At 31.9% G+C, this 21458-nt stretch overlaps 1 protein-coding gene across 2 annotated transcripts; it reads right to left on the bottom strand.

Annotated features, from left to right (window-relative positions):
- Positions 1-1405: 1405 nt before the first annotated feature.
- On the bottom strand, positions 1406-16064 carry LOC138324071 (mitochondrial uncoupling protein 4-like). Of its 2 annotated transcripts, none has more exons than XM_069269085.1 (11): positions 15826-16064; positions 14849-14993; positions 13294-13422; positions 12691-12753; positions 11819-11903; positions 11175-11297; positions 10795-10907; positions 8281-8365; positions 7425-7514; positions 6081-6183; positions 1406-5015 (listed from the first exon to the last, which is right to left on the bottom strand). In XM_069269085.1, the coding sequence occupies exons 2-11, from the start codon at positions 14943-14945 to the stop codon at positions 4944-4946; spliced, it is 960 nt and encodes a 319-aa protein (XP_069125186.1). In that variant the 5' UTR covers positions 14946-14993; positions 15826-16064; the 3' UTR covers positions 1406-4943. The 2 variants fall into 2 exon arrangements, with proteins under 2 accessions (XP_069125186.1, XP_069125185.1); XM_069269084.1 differs by having other exon boundaries at positions 14849-15131; positions 15826-15888.
- Between the last annotated feature and the right edge of the window lie 5394 nt (positions 16065-21458).

Genomic DNA, 21458 nt, shown 5'->3' on the forward strand with positions numbered 1-21458 from the left:
TAATACATGTAGAGTATGATTTTTACCCGGCCTACTATACCTACACCATTATCTGTCTAAAGGTCTTTTGAGCTACAATATTGCAGATACTAAAGGACTATGCACGATTTGGACGCTTTTTGGCCCCTAAATCCATCAAATTCAAACTTGTTATTTAGTCATTAAATTGTTGAATATAAAATATCGAGTGTATCTATGATAGTACTTTATCATTGCAGCTGTTGTTGTTATGGTAACCATCCAAAATATGCAAAAAATATGAAAATGTGGAAAAAATTGTCAATTTTGGCCATTTTTTACTAAGATTTTCATTTAAAATCCTTGAACAAAATTTATATTTCTCCTAAAGAAGTGACTGGGTTTCCAGTACATATTCTGAATAAATATTAAGTTTTTTCAAGATTGCACTCTATTGTTTCTTAGATAAAAACTATAAAAAAAATATGCAAAAAATAACAAAGTTTTCAAATTCAGTTAATTTATGCATATTTCGGATGGTTACCATGGCAGCTTAATTAAAGCTATGAAATTTGAAAACTTTGATAACAATTTAATCAGGAATGTACTAAATATTTCAAAAGCAGTAATTTTATTTCTCGATACTTAGTTTAAAAAATCGATGGATTGGGGGCCAAACCATTCATAATCATTCCGCAATTTCCGTTTCAAATCTTTTTAAATGAGATTAAAGAAATTGAATGGAATTATCCTTGAATTATCATATGCAAGACCTGTGTAAAATATATATTCGTGGAGATCAACTTACGTCAATTCACCTTGCCCGTGAAATTCGCGAAGAAATATCGCAAGCGAAAAAATATGTGCTTACAACAAGCTGTGTCAAGGTTCACACTCAGTCCTTATTTATTGAATTTATCTAGTATTTTCCTCCGAGCTGAATGAAAACAGTCTTGCCATTTTGTTTGTTGTTCAAATATTTTTCAACATATATTTGATATTAAATAATTTGGCAAAGGATTGACATAATCAACTAACTTTTATATCCCTTATTTATTTTGAAAGCTGGGGAAGCATGGCATTTTGGAGTTGAAATAAACCAACTTTGTCCAAAGAGCTGTTTGCGAACAGCAAAGCTCGCTTCTGGAATTTAGCTGATTTAATTCAGGTTCTTTGTAATTTACCAGTTTTTTTAAATACAGAAATGTCACAGCACAACTTTTCAACCCATTGCACCTTTTGTAATTCTAAAACTTCAGAATTTTCCTCTTTAAGTGATTGTCCAATCCCATAGCAACAACCATAATCCAAAATCAATGTAGAAATCAACGTCAGTTTTTCAACACTTACACCAAAACCTTAACATGGGATTTCCAACGCCGACGCCAAAGTGATTCCATAAGCTCCCCTCTTCGAGAGGCGAGCTAAAACTTATTAAAGGAATATGTTTAGAAAATATATACTTTTATTCATTAAAATCAACAATACATAATGCTTGGTGTATAATTAATCAGATATAAAAACGTAATTACGTCTTAATTACCAACACTCATACATACGTTAGAATCTAAAGTAACACAATTCTTAATATTTTTGAAACAACAAAGGGGAACCAATCTTATACACACCATTCTAGTACATTATTGAGCTACACTTTTTTAATCATTTACTGTAGCTTGATACAACTGTAAATGTTTGATATGTCTATACAAATTACTGTTAACATGCATAATTTAGCAGCATTTTCTTATTTTAGCAGTAATTTTATTTCAACTTTCAGCGCTTTTCGCGTAAGATATTTATGCAAAGAAATAATCACGCAAATTGTATTTTCTGCGCGTCAATGTTGTAGCTATATTATTATGAATGCACGCGGTAATCTTTCGAAAAACTACCTACCGCCAGAATTTGATAGTGCCAAAACAAGTATGTTCAGAGAATTCAAAGACATCATTACCACACCGAGTTTAAATCATAATAATGGGAGTTTGTCCCTAATGTAGTCATATACATACATTTATACAAAGTATAAAGATAATACTGAAATCAAACAGATAAACGAACTATCGCTTAGCATTCCAAACTAAGTGTCATAGACTTTTACCATAGGATAACATCAAAGGAGCGAACATGGGGTACTGATATTTGTATGCAAATTAAAATATCAGTTTTTACGACAGATGTTATTAAATGCAACGCTGAATGGTTGTAAGGAACTGCACACATAATACAGTACGTATAAACACAATCAATATAGTTGATACCATTAGACCAAAAAGTATATATAAAGAAACATCACCATTACATTCGAATGTGTTTGGACATCTCAACTATTTATCTTAACAATGAAACCAGATTTTATAATTACAATGGCTTATATTTCAAATCATAAATGAAACAACGACAGTAGCAATCTATCTATTTTAATAAAATTCCCTTCCATTTTAAATGGTATCATATTTATGCTAAAGGGCGATAACATGAAAATAACAAATAAAATGCAAGATCCCATATTAAATAATTACTTATTACAATAATCATTATAATAATTGTATATTTGTTTTAAACTGCTATCCAAGCGAAAAAATAAATGTTTACATATTTAGTTATAACAGCATGCGTTTCTGCTTATATTTATCAACAATGAAAATTAATGATAAAAAAAATATTTTTTGTAAAAACAATTCATTGAAAATCTTGAATAACTGTTTTATATATATCAGGATACAGAAAAATTAATGTTTCTGTAGTCTGATAAAACGAAAATCACAGAATGACTTATATCTGACAATTTTTAACTTCACCATAAAATTCAATATGCTTCATGAAATAAACACATTGCAAGCCTTATTAATTAACAATCAATTGTTTCATATAAAGAAATGTTACCATATTACCAACAAATATTTTGATTATCATCTCATCAGCCACATCAACATATGCACATGAAAGTAAAATTATTTTAATTACATTAAATAAAACAAAAAGTAAAATGAACACTCAACTATATTTTCTCAAAAGTTGTATTACAGATATTCGTTTCTTGATTTTATATATTGGATATAAAACAATAGCATACCTCAGTCATTATGTTATTCTACCAGGGCGATATAACACCATATGAACCTTGGTTAAGGTCCATAATTAATAATACATAACAATCATAATAATGCTAAATTCTTTATCATTAAATAAAAGCATTCAATACCACAACAACATGCTGTACACCAACTTACATTCGCGGCTACTTAATTTCTCGCGATTTCCATTTAAAACCAAAATTGCAAAGATAAATATTCGCGTATTTGAAAAATTTCTGGAAATTCCCATCTGAATCTATGATGTAAATGGTACATTCGAGGAGACAAGATTTCGCGAATTTACTTGGATCGCAAAATTTGCGAAAGAAAATCGCACGCAAAAAGACAGTTGCTTTACAATACATTGCGATATTTTATTTTAAACAAACTGATTTTCATGGCGATTTAATCTCTTGATTTGCAGTTCAGAAGCTCAGCTCTAATGTAACTTTTTTTGGTGGTGATTTATTTCCGGAAAGTCCAAAAATAGCGCAAGATATTCACGAAAGTTATCGCATACGAAAATTTAAAAAAAATTCTATGTAATCACAAAAATGCTACAGTACTAGTTTAGTAAATGCTGATGTCATACTACCACATCTTACAAAATGTCAATCACAAATTCACAAATTAATTTTACTGCTCACTTTCAATTTAATGTATTCGAATTCTCATCATACCTAAAACACAAGAACCGTTTTAACATACACACACCATGCACGTCATACCTTGTAAGTAAAGTGTTTCGGTAAGGCTATCAAACATACAAGATTGTCATATTTCTCTGATTAAGTAGATTGTATACATACAAAATAAAGGCAGTATTAAATATAGCCTTGCATTATTTTGAACTCATAACATAATAGGCCAAAAAAATAAATATGTGTGTTTAGAATTACCTGACCGAGGTTTTCTGTACCTAAAAGGATACTCATATTAAAAGTTTTAATCTATGCCAATCTGAGCTGTTAATACCTTCTTTCTAAGGCAAATCCCCAAAAGACACCAATATTTAATCATTTTATTGATAAATAGGAGCCATATCTCTGTTTAGTAAATAGCTCGCTATTGCATCTGAAAATTAAAAAAAAAATCCCTACCTACCAACCTTATTTTGTTTGCCAATGAAACCCTAAACAGACATATATTTTTAGCCTTACTACAAAATACATGATTGATAAGACAAACAATTCACTACCATTTATAAACTAATTCATGATTAGAGTTGGAAGGAGTCGAAACGAGTTTGAATAGGTGCAGAAATTATAAAGAGGGAATTCTTACGATAGTCAAAATCAATTTTGAAATCATAAGAACCTTTATAAATCTACACATGAAAAGAAACAACACCAGTTGGTTATTTCGTACCTACACATGTATGTTCAGTTAACACACATTACAATAAGAATAACCTATTGCTCTACATGCAGGAATGTACTAACATCCTTGCTACACAAGTACATATCCTAAACATTACTAGTTACCAAAAGTTATACAAATAACTTAATATCGATTTGGCACTTCCAAAGATATGTAAATCATAGTAATGCTTGGGAAGTGACATTGTACAAGGATAAATGATCTACCTGAGTTGTATCAGTATCGCTGACTAAAAGATGCTAAAACGATGACATTTTCATTTTCAAGTGAATTAGAAATAGCTAGCATCTCGATATTGTATTTGTTTATAAAATATACTGTAATATTTTCGCACTTTTTCATAAAATCTGCTGTGAATTTAGAAGTTAGCACCTCAATATGTTCGCACTCATTGATAATTCTGTTGTGAATAAGGAGCTAGTATTACAATGTTTTCGCACTTGTTCATACATCTAGCTGCTGCCGTGAATGCTAAGGAGCTAGCACATTGATACTTTCCTACTTGTTGATAAGATCTGTTGTGAATTAAAAGGAGCTAGCACCACTCCACTTTCGTACTTGTTCATATGTCAGCCAAAACGTGAGGGACCATGGGGCCTACAACATGAATCATTTGTGTGTTTTACATAAATATGCAGGTAATAAACATGTCACATTATCCAGTAAGTGTTAAACATTATAGCTACTTAAGACTGCACTAATTTACTCTACTCGAACTTATCATAATACCTGTCGCTAAATGTTTCATGTGGAATAAATTGTATATGCAAATATGATGTTACCAATTTGCAAATGTTAATGTTACATCATTCAAGACGATAAAAATATTTGTAATTGATTTTTTCCAATATGTACCAGTATTCCAATAGACAATTCCAGTTGGCCTGAAAATATGAAGAGGCCAACCAAGAATCAACAGATTGTAAAACACGCTGAATTATTGTTTAATAAAAAGACCTAATTTTATTCCATTAGAGCAGTAACCCGTCTTTGCATATTACAGAGTAATCCCCCTTGCGGGTAGGTAAAGATTGTTACGTCATTATTTTGTGAGCGAAATTCACGTCGTTTTCTCCGGAAAGTATGATGTGACGCTCGCAAACATATGACATCACAATCAATACGTACCCACAAGGGGAGATAACTCTGCAATATGCAAATACAGAATATAGTTACAGGAAACATACAAATCTAACGGCAATCTTATTTTGCTCTTTTCGCGTCATAACCACTGCGGTAAAATATGGTAATTCCATTTTCTGTATACCTGGTATTTCATCTTTGTGCTAACCAGTATAAGATTGCTTGTGCTAAAATTGCATTGTGCAAAACTAAGTAATGACTACTATGTACTAAATACATGTGTTTGCTATGCTTGTAATACTTAGTACAAAATAAATATGCAATACTTTTTTAAGCATGAAAACAGCGAGCGTTTTATTAAGTGCTAGTAGGTCCCTATGCTGAAAGCGGTAAAATTAACAGTGTGCTAAATTTTCTTATCGTTTTATAGTATGCTAAGAGTAATTCATTTTATATGTACTTCTTATAAGATATAATATTCTTGGCATTGATATACATACTTTGCTATAAGATATGATATTCTTAGCATTTTCATAGTCTGTGCTGTTACTTTCTATAGGTCGAGTGAGGATATCTTACCATTCGTAGCCAGATTGGGACGAAGCCCCGGTAGAGGGCCCAGAATCCCTCCTGCTTGACGGTAGTCAATAGACAGTCTACAGAGCCTTTGTATAGCAAACCTCTACAACACACATCACATGAATGGAAAGTGAGAATGGGTGAAGTATGCAGTGAATTTGTCCTGGTAATCAGAAAAGTGCCTTGCCGAATGTCATCATATTAAGAATACAAAAAATTACGACTTTGAAGAGTCTAACACATTGCAACTACCAAAGTTGCATTTACAGAACTTCCTGTGTATTTCGATTGACGGACTTCAGTCATACAACCTAAGAGAAAAGGCCAAAAGAACATACAATATGAACAATATGCTACTACCTTTATAGAATAGAAAATAAGTAGCAGCAAGATGCCAATATGGAAAGATTGCATCAATAACGTCAGGGTCTGAAGTTTCGTCAAGCAGGACCAATATGAAGGCAGAGAAACACTCATAGGGTTTTGAATAAAGGGAGGTTGCGGAATCTGGGCATACACTGAGGATATAGAAATGCTAGAGGTTCTCTTATAAAACTTGCGACCTCCAAGTTTCATAATCAGCTTCTGCATTGAAGCATATACTTAATAAGAGATAATAATGAGGCTTGGCAGCTTGTAGGATGCCATGACCAAGGATGAATAAGACTGCTGCAAGCCAGCAAAGGAGATCTTGATCACGATTTGAGGTCCAAATATAACGCTGCAGATGAGTTGAAGCAATTAAAAATGTTTAGAATGTGTGTTTGAAGCATTTGGAAGCTGAAAGAACAGTTTGATCAATGGTGAATGACAGAATTGGCAAGGAAGCAGAAATATTTGCAAAAGTTATTCAATTGAGTCATGAAAGAAGGGCAGATCAGTGGCATGCATTTAACACTTTGGAAACAAGGAATTTAAAAATAGTATTATAGTTATCAAACTACCAGTTCAAATGAAAATATATCAAACTGTTTTTGTGCTTATGCGATAACGACAAAGGGCAAATGCTGGTGACATAAGACCAATGTTAAATCCGGACCACTGGATACAAAATCTGCATGGTGTGTCAGAATTTATGTTTCATTGTAATCTCTATCTGTACTCTTTATGCTAATTTTGCTCAATTATCAGTTCTGTTTATAGGAATGAGTGAGTTGGATAAAATGTATGCAAGGAAGCCTTGAATTCTATTTCATTTCAAAATATTTTATTAAACAATACAAGTTATACAGGAATTACAGAGAAAGATATTATATTATTGTATTGATAAATGGATTAGACAACAGGCAAAGCCTATATAGGTCCTCTCCTCTTGAATTCTATGTATGAAGATATTTCACTTACTTGCCATTCTCTGTGGGCTGGTTCATAATTCTTGTTTTTACATTATCAGCTGGTGTACCTAGAGTAGCTGCTACAAGACCTGATGTGGCACTGAAAAAGAAATAAATGCATAATACATTTCATATTTCAAGATTCATATTTCCACATAAAAATTAAAAATCTTATGAATGCAAGTAAACACTATAAGACAGCCTGACAGGGGATTTTTTACTCCATGGGTATGGGGCATTTCTAATCGATAAGATAAAAATTCTTAAATCATTCTTCCCCAATATACGTATTATATGCTATAGCATATGTGATGTCACAACAGGGTTATTAGCTATGATTCCATTATTCATAAAATGGTCATATAACCTGGAAACAGTGTGATATAAAAGATTAAAGATGTGTGTACAATTTTCTTTACATGGTAGTAATTACTGTATATATTTTAGCACAAAGTTGATCTAAAGTAGCTATATGTACATAAAATTTTATAGGTAGTGAAATGAGGAATTGCAGCACAAGTAATAATTGCTACATAAACGACATAAACGATATGCAATCATTGCATTACAGTTTTAACCATTTCTGTTGTCAAAAGCACTAAAACATGATTTCCACCAATTTAAAGACAATGTGTAAACTGTGAGTATTGTGAGATACCGTATTCGACCCAATAAACGCCCAGGGCGGTTAAAAAATGAAAAGGTTAAAAAAAGAAGAAGTTATTGTAAACCTTTACAATTTTGTGTATTTTTTTGTCCTTATTTATGCCTCGGCAATTGAAATTTAGGCTTCAAAATGGGGGAAGGTGCTTATAGGGACACAGGCGCTTATTGGGTCGAATACGGTCAGTATAATGTACACCTACCTAGCTATTGTGTGTGTTACATAGTTGTCCTTCAGTGACGTCCATTTCAAAACGGCTTGTTTAGTGGTATCATATGTACATAAATCTGAAATAAATATCAATCGTATAAAACAAAACTGTATAGATTATCATTCTTGTGATTAGTGGTATCGTATGTACATAAATCTGAAATAAAGATCAATCGTATAAAACAAAACTGTATAGATTATCATTCTTGTGATTAGTGGTATCATATGTACATAAATCTGAAATAAATATCAACTGTATAATACAAAACTGTATAGATTATCATTCCTGTGATTAGTGGTATCGTATGTACATAAATCTGAAATAAATATCAATTTTATAACACAAAACTGTATAGATTATCATTCCTGTGATTAGTGGTATCATATGTACATAAATCTGAAATAAAGAGCAACTGTATAATACAATTACTGTATAGATTATCATTCTTGTGATTAGTGGTATTGTATGTACATCAATCTGAAATAAATATCAATTTTATAATACAAAACTGTATAGATTATGATTCTTGTGATTAGTGGTATTGTATGTACATAAATCTGAAATAAAGATCAACTGTATAATGCAAAACTGTATAGATTATCATTCTTGTGATTAGTGGTATCATATGTACATAAATCTGAAATAAAGATCAATCGTATAACACAACACTGTATAGATTATCATTCTTGTGATTAGTGGTATCGTATGTACATAAATCTGAAATAAATATCAATTTTATAATACAAAACTGTATAGAATTTGATTCTTGTGATTAGTGGTATCGTATGTACATAAATCTGAAATAAAGATCAACTGTATAATACAAAACTGTATAGATTATCATTCTTGTGATTAGTGGTATTGTATGTACATCAATCTGAAATAAATATCAATTTTATAATACAAAACTGTATAGATTATGATTCTTGTGATTAGTGGTATTGTATGTACATAAATCTGAAATAAAGATCAACTGTATAATGCAAAACTGTATAGATTATCATTCTTGTGATTAGTGGTATTGTATGTACATAAATCTGAAATAAATATCAATTTTATAATACAAAACTGTATAGATTATGATTCTTGTGATTAGTGGTATCATATGTACATAAATCTGAAATAAAGATCAACTGTATAATACAAAACTGTATAGATTATCATTCCTGTGATTAGTGGTATCGTATGTACATAAATCTGAAATAAATATCAATTTTATAATACAAAACTGTATAGATTATCATTCTTGTGATTAGTGGTATTGTATGTACATAAATCTGAAATAAAGATCAATCGTATAAAACAAAACTGTATAGATTATCATTCTTGTGATTAGTGGTATCGTATGTACATAAATCTGAAATAAATATCAATCGTATAAAACAAAACTGTATAGATTATCATTTTGATTAGTGGTATCGTATGTACATAAATCTGAAATAAAGATCAACTGTATAATACAAAACTGTATAGATTATCATTCTTGTGATTAGTGGTATTGTATGTACATAAATCTGAAATAAAGATCAATCGTATAAAACAAAACTGTATAGATTATCATTCTTGTGATTAGTGGTATTGTATGTACATAAATCTGAAATAAAGATCAATCGTATAAAACAAAACTGTATAGATTATCATTCTTGATTAGTGGTATCGTATGTACATAAATCTGAAAAAAAAATCAACTTTATAATACAAAACTGCAGAGACCATCATACTTACAATTTTATACAACACAACATATGTATTGCATTCAGACGATGGTGTGATTTTTTTCCCATGTATTTCGCAAATATTTCTTTTGTTAAATGGTGGGTTTAGATTAAAGCCACATTATATGTACCTATCTACAAAAAGTCAAGTAAGATTCGACCCTGATATTGTTTGTATTTGTAGATGTAGTTAAAACTGTGTTATATCAAAGGTTATTTATAATATAATAAAATAAAACTTTGGTACAGCAGTTGTTGAAAGTCGATACTTGTAAACATGCCTTCATTTTAATCTGGTCGCCATAGAAGTTACAATTATTGCCGAACAGAAGTCGGAAATTTCATGACCCATTCTTGGAAGAGTTCGGACAGACGTTACCTAGTTACGGTAGTCACATAATATTCTCACCAACGACGTTACAATGTCAGCTAACTTTGTTTTGTGGACTAAATGGGACCCACCTAGCGATGTTCAATGTTTATTTAATTTTTATCAAAAGTTTCATAATCATTATCGCTCATCTTGACTTCGATTTAGTCCTGTCTCTGCATGATTTACAACATGATGTTTTTTTTCAATATTCTTCTGAATCGTGAAAAAAATAAGACAGATACAGATCTTGGGACTTTAACATCCTACCAACAGTTAAGGTCATTAAAGGAAAGCCTTCCCTTTATGCAAGTATGCAATGTTTCATGTCTGTGTGTTTAGGAGGCTGCAGTATTCGTTTGTGTTGTGTATTCTTGTTTTGTGATTTTCCTTCATTTCCGGCAACAGTTTCAGACTTACCTCCCATGTTGACCAGTGCTGCCCTCTGTACGTTAGGAACACAGCCCCGATACAGTCCCCTAAAGCCTGATTCAGCCGTAATTTTTTTCAGGGCATCCCAACCACCTTTCACTCTAAAAAAAAACCCAGAGGAATTACATTGTTTATAAAGTAGGATTCCCCACTTTTTAGCTTTTGATAATATAATTTCAACAGAAGATGTTCAAAGAAATGGCAAAAATGGCTGTATCCTACAAGCACTCCTGGTGGAATACAAGTTCATTAACCCCTGAAGACACATTTGGGCTCTTTTAAATCAAAGATTAGACGAGTCCATTGTGAAATTTTAGGGGTGAATGAGCTAAGTTTATAAAATATATAGGGAACATGTTCTCCCATACCTTGGAGGTTTGCCCTCTAACTTCCGTCTGCCCTCCATCTGTAGCTGAACTTTGACTAGATCTGTGGGACTCACGACAAACTGACTCAGAGCGCCCGCCGTTAGTCCTCCTAAGGATGCTTTCCTGTACAAAAGAGCAAAAGATCAGAAACCTCCTACCATCTGTAATTCAACGTCACGCATCACACCACCTGACACAAAGACGCTAAATAATAAATATTAGATGTCAATTTTGATGATTTAAGACTGCCAACAGTGTTCTTGAAGTTAACTTAAAACAATGCTTAACTTTAACTAAAGTTATTCAAAACCAAAAAAACAAGTGTTCTCTTTAATCCCTTAATTAATGAGAACATATCTCTGATATTAACACTGGCTATACTTTTTATTTATATTTCATCCATATATGAATTTCGGACATGAAAACTGAACCACAAACCTGTGTGTTGTGAACATATCTTGACTAATACATGCTAGCAAACAAATGAAAACTGAACCAAAGAATATATTCCTTTTTATTTCTAAACTTTTATAGTCAGTGACAAACATCTGAGCTTTCCTTAACTTCTGCTAGAAGTAGTCAGTGATCAACATTTTATATTTAGATATTTGACCTTATTTGTCTGTAGGCTGTCACTTACTTACCATACAGGATATGATCCATCGGCTTCTTTTTTTAATACGCTTTCACGTATACCTTCATAGAAGGACATTCGTAAACCTGTATAGACTGTAAAATAGAAAAGTGTCTAGACGTCAAAATTGGTCTTTAAACCATACCTCATGCAGAATAACATTTGTTAAAAGTTTATAGTCACACTTTATCTTAAAATCAGTATAAAAACATAATGTAGACTGCACATAGAATTGCTTTAATGCAAAAATATGGTAATTTCTTTCCTTTGTATCTTTGCCCATGAGATACAGTCAATTTTAGCTACCTCTTTTTTCAAATGATATAAAAGAAAGGGGTCGCTTTGCATCTTCTGATTAAAATTGTGCAGCTGATGTAATACATGTATATTCCACAATTTAGATCATGTAGTAGACTTTGATACACTTAATTTTATGTCGCGTTGTATTTGCCTTAATTAGTGCCCTTCCCTCTTGTGATGCTTATAACATTGGCATTGTATCCATATTACATGAACTTGCAAATCTTTCACATGTATATATCACAATGTAATAATACAACTGAATCAAAGGAAAGAAGGTATATTTATGTTTATATACTGCGAATTATTAATGTATAAGTACAAAAATAGTGAACATATGCATGGCTGACTAGTTTTGGAGGTTTTTCGTCCACAACTTACACTTCTTAAACCTAAATAGTGCCTCCTTTGTTATGATTTCTAAGCCTCTAGTGCACTAACTACGGCAAAGATGGTAAGTCATTGCCCACTGGATATCTTTTTATCAAACTCCTTTGGTGGTTTGATGTAAAAATGTTTTTTTTTGTGTATCCTTATTGCTGACACATTAATAAAACAATAGAATTGAAATATAATACTTACACACATGTCTGACTAAAGCTGGTGTTAATCCTCCATATATACCGACCAAGCCTTCTTCTCGTACTGTTATCAAACAAATACAAACAAAGTGTTCAGTGTCAGCACTACAGTTAACTAACTGTAATAATATACAGTGTAATAATTCCATTGTTATGACAAATTCAAACATTGCGTAATGCTTTACAGCTTAATGATTTTTTTTTTCTTTCAGATTCCATGACATCTTCTGTCTTTGCATATTACAGTAAAATTTTCAGAGTTAGTTTCCTTGCGAGTAGGTATCCATTGTGATATCATTATCTTGTGAGCGCAATTCACGTTGTTTTGCAGGAAAAGTATTGTGTTATGCTCGCAAACACATGACATCATAATCAATACCTGCCAACAAGGGCAGATAACTCTCTAATATGCAAATATGGAATAGAATAGATCATATTTGAACATGAGCTTTACTGTAATTAATTTATAGTTGATTGTAAACAAAAGAAGTTCAAGATTGGATACGGCACTGCATGCTAGAAAGATGCTGATGATGGCATACATATTGAAACTACCATCATGATCTCATGCATGTCATACGACTAAATCAATACCTTTACTTACCCATACCAATAGCAGTGGCGACCATACCACGTTGTGGTGCACATGTTCCATTACCACCTATACTGCTGGCCAGAACACCCTCCCTCTGAAGTTGCAGTCTTGTTTTTGTTATATCAAACGGATAGGTTGCTAGAAATAAATAAATGAATACTGAAGATTATCAAGTCACATTGATGAATTGAAATACATGTAAAGAGGCTGGATGCATTTCTCTTTTACTGACTTAATCTAATTTGAGATTTTTTTTTGTAATTCTTGAAAAGAACTACTGTCTTATATTTAATATCAATACCAAATGTATAATATAAAATCACAAATACTGGTATTTATGAATTAAGAAATTATTTCGCCTTTTAACCTCTAAAATTGTTGGAGTACATATCTTAGAGCTCCATGTTCAGTACTCCCATAACATGAGAGTCGACTGGTCAGCCGTTTTTTAGACATGACGTATTGTTCCAAAAGTTTCTCGTCGTGCTATATCTCTAACATTGTTGGAGTACATGTTCAGTAAATAACCAAATCTAATAGTTTAAAGATGCTCCACCGCTGAGAAATGGTATTTTTTTCACTTTTAAAAACGGGACCAGACGATTTAGTATTTTTCTTAGTTACAAAAGTTACTTACTTTACACCATTACCACCATTGAAAAGTTTGAGCTTCTAATTTTACTTCAAGGTAAAAATATAAAAAATAATTAATTGCATCCCGAATAAAATCCGTGGCACTATATCCTATATGGAATCATCCGAATGAAGTACTAATTGCGCATGCACCAAAGGGAAATAAATTATTTTATATTATGTTTTATGTTAATTAGATATATACATACACGATCAGACACCAATTATTGTTCAAATGATGAACATCATTTATGCTCTGTCGATGGTGGGGCATCTTTAATTATTTTGTAAAAAATGAGAGAGAATGAGAGATATTTGTACAACGAAAGGAAATAATAGTGTGATAATATGCTGAAGTTAAGATGATCATATAACAAAATGCTTAAAAAATGAGAGATGAGAAAGTTAGTGAATGATGACTATGCACAAGTTGTTTATATGTAAAATGATTTATGCAATAAAATATAAAAAAAAAATAGTTTAATTATTTTGTAATAAATTTGACTCCGATAATTACATTTTTACACAGTTTACATCACATGTGCTTAAAGTTCTGACTGTAAAAATTTAAAAATCATAATATGTATAATTGTATATTATAATGATTATTATACATTAATTTGTATATTTACATGTCAAGCACCTGTAATATTACAACTTGGTGATTGTCATGTCATGTCATCGAGATATCTTGCTTTATTTTGTTAAAACATGATATTCTAAAAATGTTAAAATCTTGCATTCGTCCTTAACCTGATCAAATTTCATTAAGTTATGTTGTGAAGTTGGACGTCACATCAAGATCATGCCTGAATCAGCTGTTTGCTAAGGGAGGTAACTCCCATTTCTCATCCAGAGTTCAAAGTACATTATGCAAGCATTGCACGCGTTTACCTGTTTGCAGCATAATAGCAACAACAGTCAATATTACCTGCTTCTGCTACAACTGCTGCAATTGCTGAAAGTGCAAATTTCAATGCAAATGGGTCTGGGATGTCTTGTGTCGTTTTTCTGTTACCACCCGTCATGACCGGCTGTTTTCACGGTTATCGTTGTATCCCGGTGTCCTTCAAACCCTTATTGAAACAGGACACGCAAACTGAAATGCGTTTTAATATCATCTACTATGCCGGTAGAAGTCTATATTATGTTGAAGATCCATATGTTTTCCTTTCAAATTATCCATGAAAATCTCCACACAGCGTCAAAAGAAACTTTCATAAAAAGAAATTGAAAATACCACTTCGTAACATAAACCGGATATAGATTTATGGAATTAAGTAACGGACCCAAAGTATAAAGATATTCCGGAATATTATTTTGATTTCCGTAAGTTACAATGTATCTTTTGTAGTAAGTAAAGGTAAACAATTCAGTCATAATTGTTTTAAAGGAACATATCTTGGCATAATTTCATTTTTTTAAATGAGTGGAAATTTAAATTTAAAACTGAAATCAACGGTTTAAGTTGCTACAGAACATGTACATTGTACATACATATTGTATATACTGTACCTGATTTTGTAGTCCGCTAAACCAGAAACATATGGCATACATTTATATATGTCAGACTAAACCTGTCTATATATTAGATCTTTTTTTGCTAGTATACGTGTATGTATTGTAAATGTACACGTACAATGTATATTATGATGAAATCCAAGACTATATGCTGGTGAAGTTAAAAAATGGAATAGTTTTTGTGTTTGTTTAAAAACGGAACAATGTCTTACGGATGACAAATCTATAGCAACATGTATATATACAAAAGTACTTAAACATACTACACGATATAGTCTGGAGTACGTGAACTACATGTACATACAAATGTATAGCAAGGATTTGTAAATCCTTGATGTATAGTCTAGTAAGTGCATATTCAAGTCTATCTTAAACACAAAGCTTCACCTTGGTAAATTACCAGCTGCTTGATTATCTTCTGTTTCTCACAGTCGACAAAACAATTAAATAGCTGAATATTTTATTCGGGATATTGCACAATACTTGTAAACACATTCCTGTGCTATAGGCGCAGTACAAGGTACGATTTGGTGTGAAGGCGGAATGTCCTCCTACTGTTTTAATCTACTTTAGGACATGATGATATTTACACATTTTATCTTCTCTGTGCACGTGGTTATGATACTAGCGCACTATAAGTCCTTCATCGGGCATTGCAATGTGATTTATCTCCCCTCGGTAGCTCCGGATGACACCTGGGGTGCAATCGGGAACCAACGGCATCTTCCGTAAACGAAACGGAAAGTGCCAAAAGTTCCCGATTGTTTGGGGTTACTCTATCTGATATCACATCACAGCTAGTTTTAAAACTAGTCTTTAGTCTATGGGAGGTGATGCTTATAGTGGCCAAGGCGTCTGACATTCTATCACTTATCCTCAACTCCAACTTGTCGTCTATTGCTTGATCCTTGATACTTCTAGATGTTACGGCTACTGTCGTAATACTGAATGCATTATATTTCAGGAGAACAAAATCCTGGGGGGGGGGGGGGGGGTATTTGAAAGAAAAAAGAGTCCTCCTGCACATTTTTCGTACTTCATTCTAAAAAATAAACCGCTGCGCGGCGCATTTCCTAAAACGTTCAAGCACATAATGTTTCAACCTTTAATAGTAGAAATTCAATACACATGAACTACACTAAAAATGTCCATTAAGGCCTAGGGATTCTACGTACTACTTGTTTATGTGTCTTAGCAAGACAATTGATTAATTATTATTTTGGGTTACAAAACAATGTGCCGATGGTGTGAAGCCGGTATGTTCAGATCGATCATGGTTGCACAATGATATGACGACACAATTATCACAATTATCATTTCTAAATGCAGGTTACTTTAAATCGAAAAAAATACTATGGTAAAAAACGCTTAAAATCATTAAAATACATCGTAAAACTCATCTCAGCCATTCTTAATCGTAATTTTTTTTTTCCTGTGGAAGACCCCCGGACCCAACTAACACCAAAATCTCGCGCCTTCGGGCGCTCGCAAATTATCAAATGCATCTTAAAACTCATATTAGCCATTCTAAATCGTATTTTTTCCCGGGGGAAACCCCCCGAACCCCCCAAACACCAAAATCTCTGGCTTTCGGGCGCTCGCAAAATCATCAAAATACATTGTAAAACTCATCAATAGGGTTACAAAATATTGAGGACCTTTGCCCCCCCCCCCCCCCCCCCCCATTACGTTTCATCTTCCTACGTACGCCACTGATGTATTTCAGTATAATATGAAACATTGGTGGGTTTTGGAACATAATTATAAGTCATGCAATAAATATATTCCTTACAATTTACATGTAATGTAGAAAATTATAACTTAAAGGTAATTAGTGCTTTAATATATCTAAAATTATATACATTGTAAATGCTAAATATTTATAAGGAGCTATTAAGAACGATGCATTTTTGGTTCCAGGTGAAATAATTTTATCAAATCATATCTCAATTTTATTAGAAAACCAGGTTTCTTGAACAGTTTTTATTTTAATGTACATGTAACAGTATTCTGTATTGACACAGGAGTTCTCCAGGGCTACATTCTTAGCCAACTTTCATTTCTTGTAACCGTGCATAGTTGATAGAAGCACACCTAAGTATTTGGTTAGAAAATGAGTGGAGAAAAAAGAGATAATAAAAGTTTAGATTAATTTTGTCGACAATCTTGACCTGTTGATTATAGTTACTGTTTAATTTATCTATTGAAGCCGACACAAAAAAACATATATGCTTTTTTTTAAACATTGGTAATAATACATTGAAAGTGTCATTGGTTTTTAATGCTCTATATGAATTTTAGATACTAAGCAATTTTAGTTTAGAAGTCCCTTAATGCTGTAAAAAATACTAAATGAAATGCGGTTGAACTCTGTTAGTCGGAGTCTTAACCATATTAATTCTAATGCACCGTATAGATGTAAGAATAATGTTTCAATACTTGTATTTCTCAAAATATTGCAAACTTTTGTTGCTCAGAATACCAAATTAACAGTTTTCTTATTCTTTTCTGTTTAAAGATTATGGTACATATACCACTTTGTATCAAGTAACAATGTTTGGCCAGATATCAACCATAGGAAAGAAATATATATGTTATTTCTAACACGCACAAAAATATATAATTTTACTGCACTGTTAACCGACAACAGTTTAATTATTGGGTGCTCTTTTGCTACAATGAAATACATTTACATTATAATGTAACATCACGCTGATCTAGAAATACCATCTTAGGATAAAAAAGTATATTGAATGTTCTGTTAACTTAAAGGGCCACTACCTTTCCGAAACGGCTTTTAATTTTTAAAATGAGAATGTAAAACAAAATTAATAATTTAATAGAGTCACAAAAGTTATTGATTTACCGTTAATACTACACTTGCCATCACCTAACTAACAATTTAACTTAAATAAATTAAATGCTAATTTTCATAACGCGGGTCGTTTTATGTTTCCCGCCGTCGTCCTAATTACCGCGCGTCGATTGATTATCACTGCGCCAGACGGCAAAACATTCTCGTATATTATTATTCTTTTAAGAAACTTTTAACTTCTGCTTCGCAAAGGTAATGGGCCTTTAAAAAAGGTCAGTCAAGTACATGTACAATTAATGAATTTTTAAATCTTGGAAATCATATATGACATAAAATACACTTACTCTTTTGTAGGTAATTAACACACTACAGAAATTCTACAGACACTAGTTATAAAGGTCAGTTAAATGACATCTATGAAATAAACTTGTTGAAAAATATCGCGTTTCAATAGGCAAAGTGCTTACATTGTTTCAAACTTTTAATCGAATTGGTGTTACACTAAGTTGAAAAAAAAGATATTTCTATTTTGGATTTTTTCCTGGATATTACTGAATGGGAAAGTTACTTCCATGTGAATTAAGTTTAAAAGGATTTTATTTGATTTTAGTATCAATCTCTTGAAAATCTAATGAGATTGATACCAGAGATTGTAGATATATCATGGAAATCTTGAAAATTCTTGAAATAAAATCCTCATGAATTTGATATCATTCATAAATTCTATGCAATATATTTTCATAGATATTAACAGAAACATTTATTATGTAAATATATGTTTCTGATACTAATTCTGAACATTTATTGAAATAAAATTTATTGTATGATAATCAATATACATGCAGATAAGTTTCAATAGGTAACTTTTACAGATATATTTACCTGGCACTGGGACTCCTTTTAGGAAAAAGACTATAACCATTGTCACAGCAAACTACCCTACAGGAAAATCCAAAATGTTGGCGTTCGGAGATACACCCGTTATAAAATGTACAATGCATAAAATGGGGAAACACAAGCAAACAAGCAAATAAAAAAAAAAACAAAAAAAGGAAAGCATGCGATGACGTATACGTTCATGTATACATTTTTGAACAACAGGTTGCCTCCCTTTAAGCAACTTTATGTACAACGTACACAGGTCCTACAGATATGGCTCCAGAGTTGTTCATTCAGAGGTCCTACACGATATGTTTCCACAACCCTACAATTTGCAGAAAAAAAAAAAAATAAAGATGATTTTGCCATATTTTATTTTCACTTGATATTGTAATCAAAAGAAAACTTACACTAATTACACAGAACTTCTTCACTAGGTAGGGCTAGTTCTATGTAGCACTAGAACACTTAGAACTTTGATAATATGGAGTTAAATGATATTTTACAGACTTTTGTATTCTCATTCTAGCTCTACATCTTATTATTAAAATACCAAGCCGCTGATATTGCTGGGGGACATTTTATCAAAATTCCACGATCTATATATGTATAAACGCATGGGACGGCTTTACTATATACTTTGATAAAAGTATTCAATGTAAAACCTCAAACATGTATTTCTAACTTATGTGTATGAAGCAATTACTTTTCATTTAATCAATTCATTGACGACATGATGGCTATTTTTAAATATCTTTTTTAAGGCTAAATTTGGTGTAGTGTAATAAAGTCTATAAGAAAATAGTACTAGATACTAGTAAGTGCTGTATACTCAAAAATATTCCGTTTTCGGAAAAAAAGTGTGTATTATTTTGCATCGGCAAACAGTTCTTCAATTAGTATATGTATTCTTGTTTACATGATAATCGAACAAATTATATCACCAAAACCCATTAAAGTTATCAAAATGGGAACATAAAGATCACAATAACTCGTTTATTGTGCGTTTTTGAATTCCGGTTTTACCGAGCGAACTGAAAAGGATATTTTATAAATATGAACAAAACTAGATCCTCGCTTGAAGGCGACAAATTAAAAAAAAAAGTTATCAGGAAATATTACAAAAATAGAAGCGAGCAAGAAATATTGAAAGTGGAGTTTTAATTTTTTTATGACGACGGTAGTAAACCAGACATAACTGAGTTTATCTTTGGCAGTGGTAACAGCAGAAGGGTTCGTTAAATATTGAAAGTTTCCAGTGGCGCATTCCTACGTCAAGTGTGAAGATATTGAAACAAGTTCACTGTGTGGCGTAATTCTATAAAATCCACACCATGAGAAGTATATTGACATCAATGTTTTGTAACACTTTTATTTTATCTTATGCTGTTTCTAATGATACAGTTTTGATAATAGACATTTATGATGTTACTAGAACTGAGCACAAGAAAAATAATCTTAGAAATGTTTTTGGAATATACTGGAAGTTATGAAATTTTTATTCGTTTTGGAGCATGATTCTGTATTGTGTAAACTATAATATGCGGAATTCCGTATTGATATTATGCTCCACGTTTTGCTCGAATGTCCAAAACTGTTTCAAACTTGTGACCTAACGATGGATGAAGTGGTGAACCCTAAAGAAGTTCCATATTGTACTGTGATTACAAAGTTAGATGACAAAAACATTTTAACTTTTTACTGGGAGATCGTTCCCTTTTGCAACTGTATGAGTATGAATGGGAAAACCAAAATGTAAATATGTCTATATATATTCAGGAAATGCTGAAAGAGATAAAATCAATTCTTAACATTGGCTACAGTATCAGTTATGTAATATATGTAAAATGTATATGTATGCAAATTGAAATGTAACACATGTCTTGATCAATTGACAAACATTGTACTATCTCGCGGAAAGGAAATAATGAATGTCTGCCTAATAGACATTCATGAGGGTGTATATAATAGATTTTGTATGTATCCATACTGTACAGTACTTGTCATGATGATTTTGATATGCCTGCACATGTTTATCAAAGAAAAGAAGCTCGGTTTCCTTGTCCATAGAACTTTTGTTGTTCACAGAGTGTAGAAAAAACTAAACCGCCATGCATCTTTGTTATAGGGCAGACAATCAAGGTAAAGCACTCAGAACAGGTGAATGTATTATCGAATTTCTGAATGTTCTTGTAATAAGACAAGCGTTTGTATCAATTACTAACCTTTATTGAGGTCAATATGGTACGCCCTGGTAGAATTAAAGAAATAAATGAGGGTGAAGGGGACCAAGGTGGTATAACCAAAGTTCATTACTTTATATCAG

The sequence above is a fragment of the Argopecten irradians genome, chromosome 5 (genome assembly GCF_041381155.1).
Source record: "Argopecten irradians isolate NY chromosome 5, Ai_NY, whole genome shotgun sequence".
Classification (NCBI taxonomy): Eukaryota; Metazoa; Mollusca; class Bivalvia; order Pectinida; family Pectinidae; genus Argopecten; species Argopecten irradians.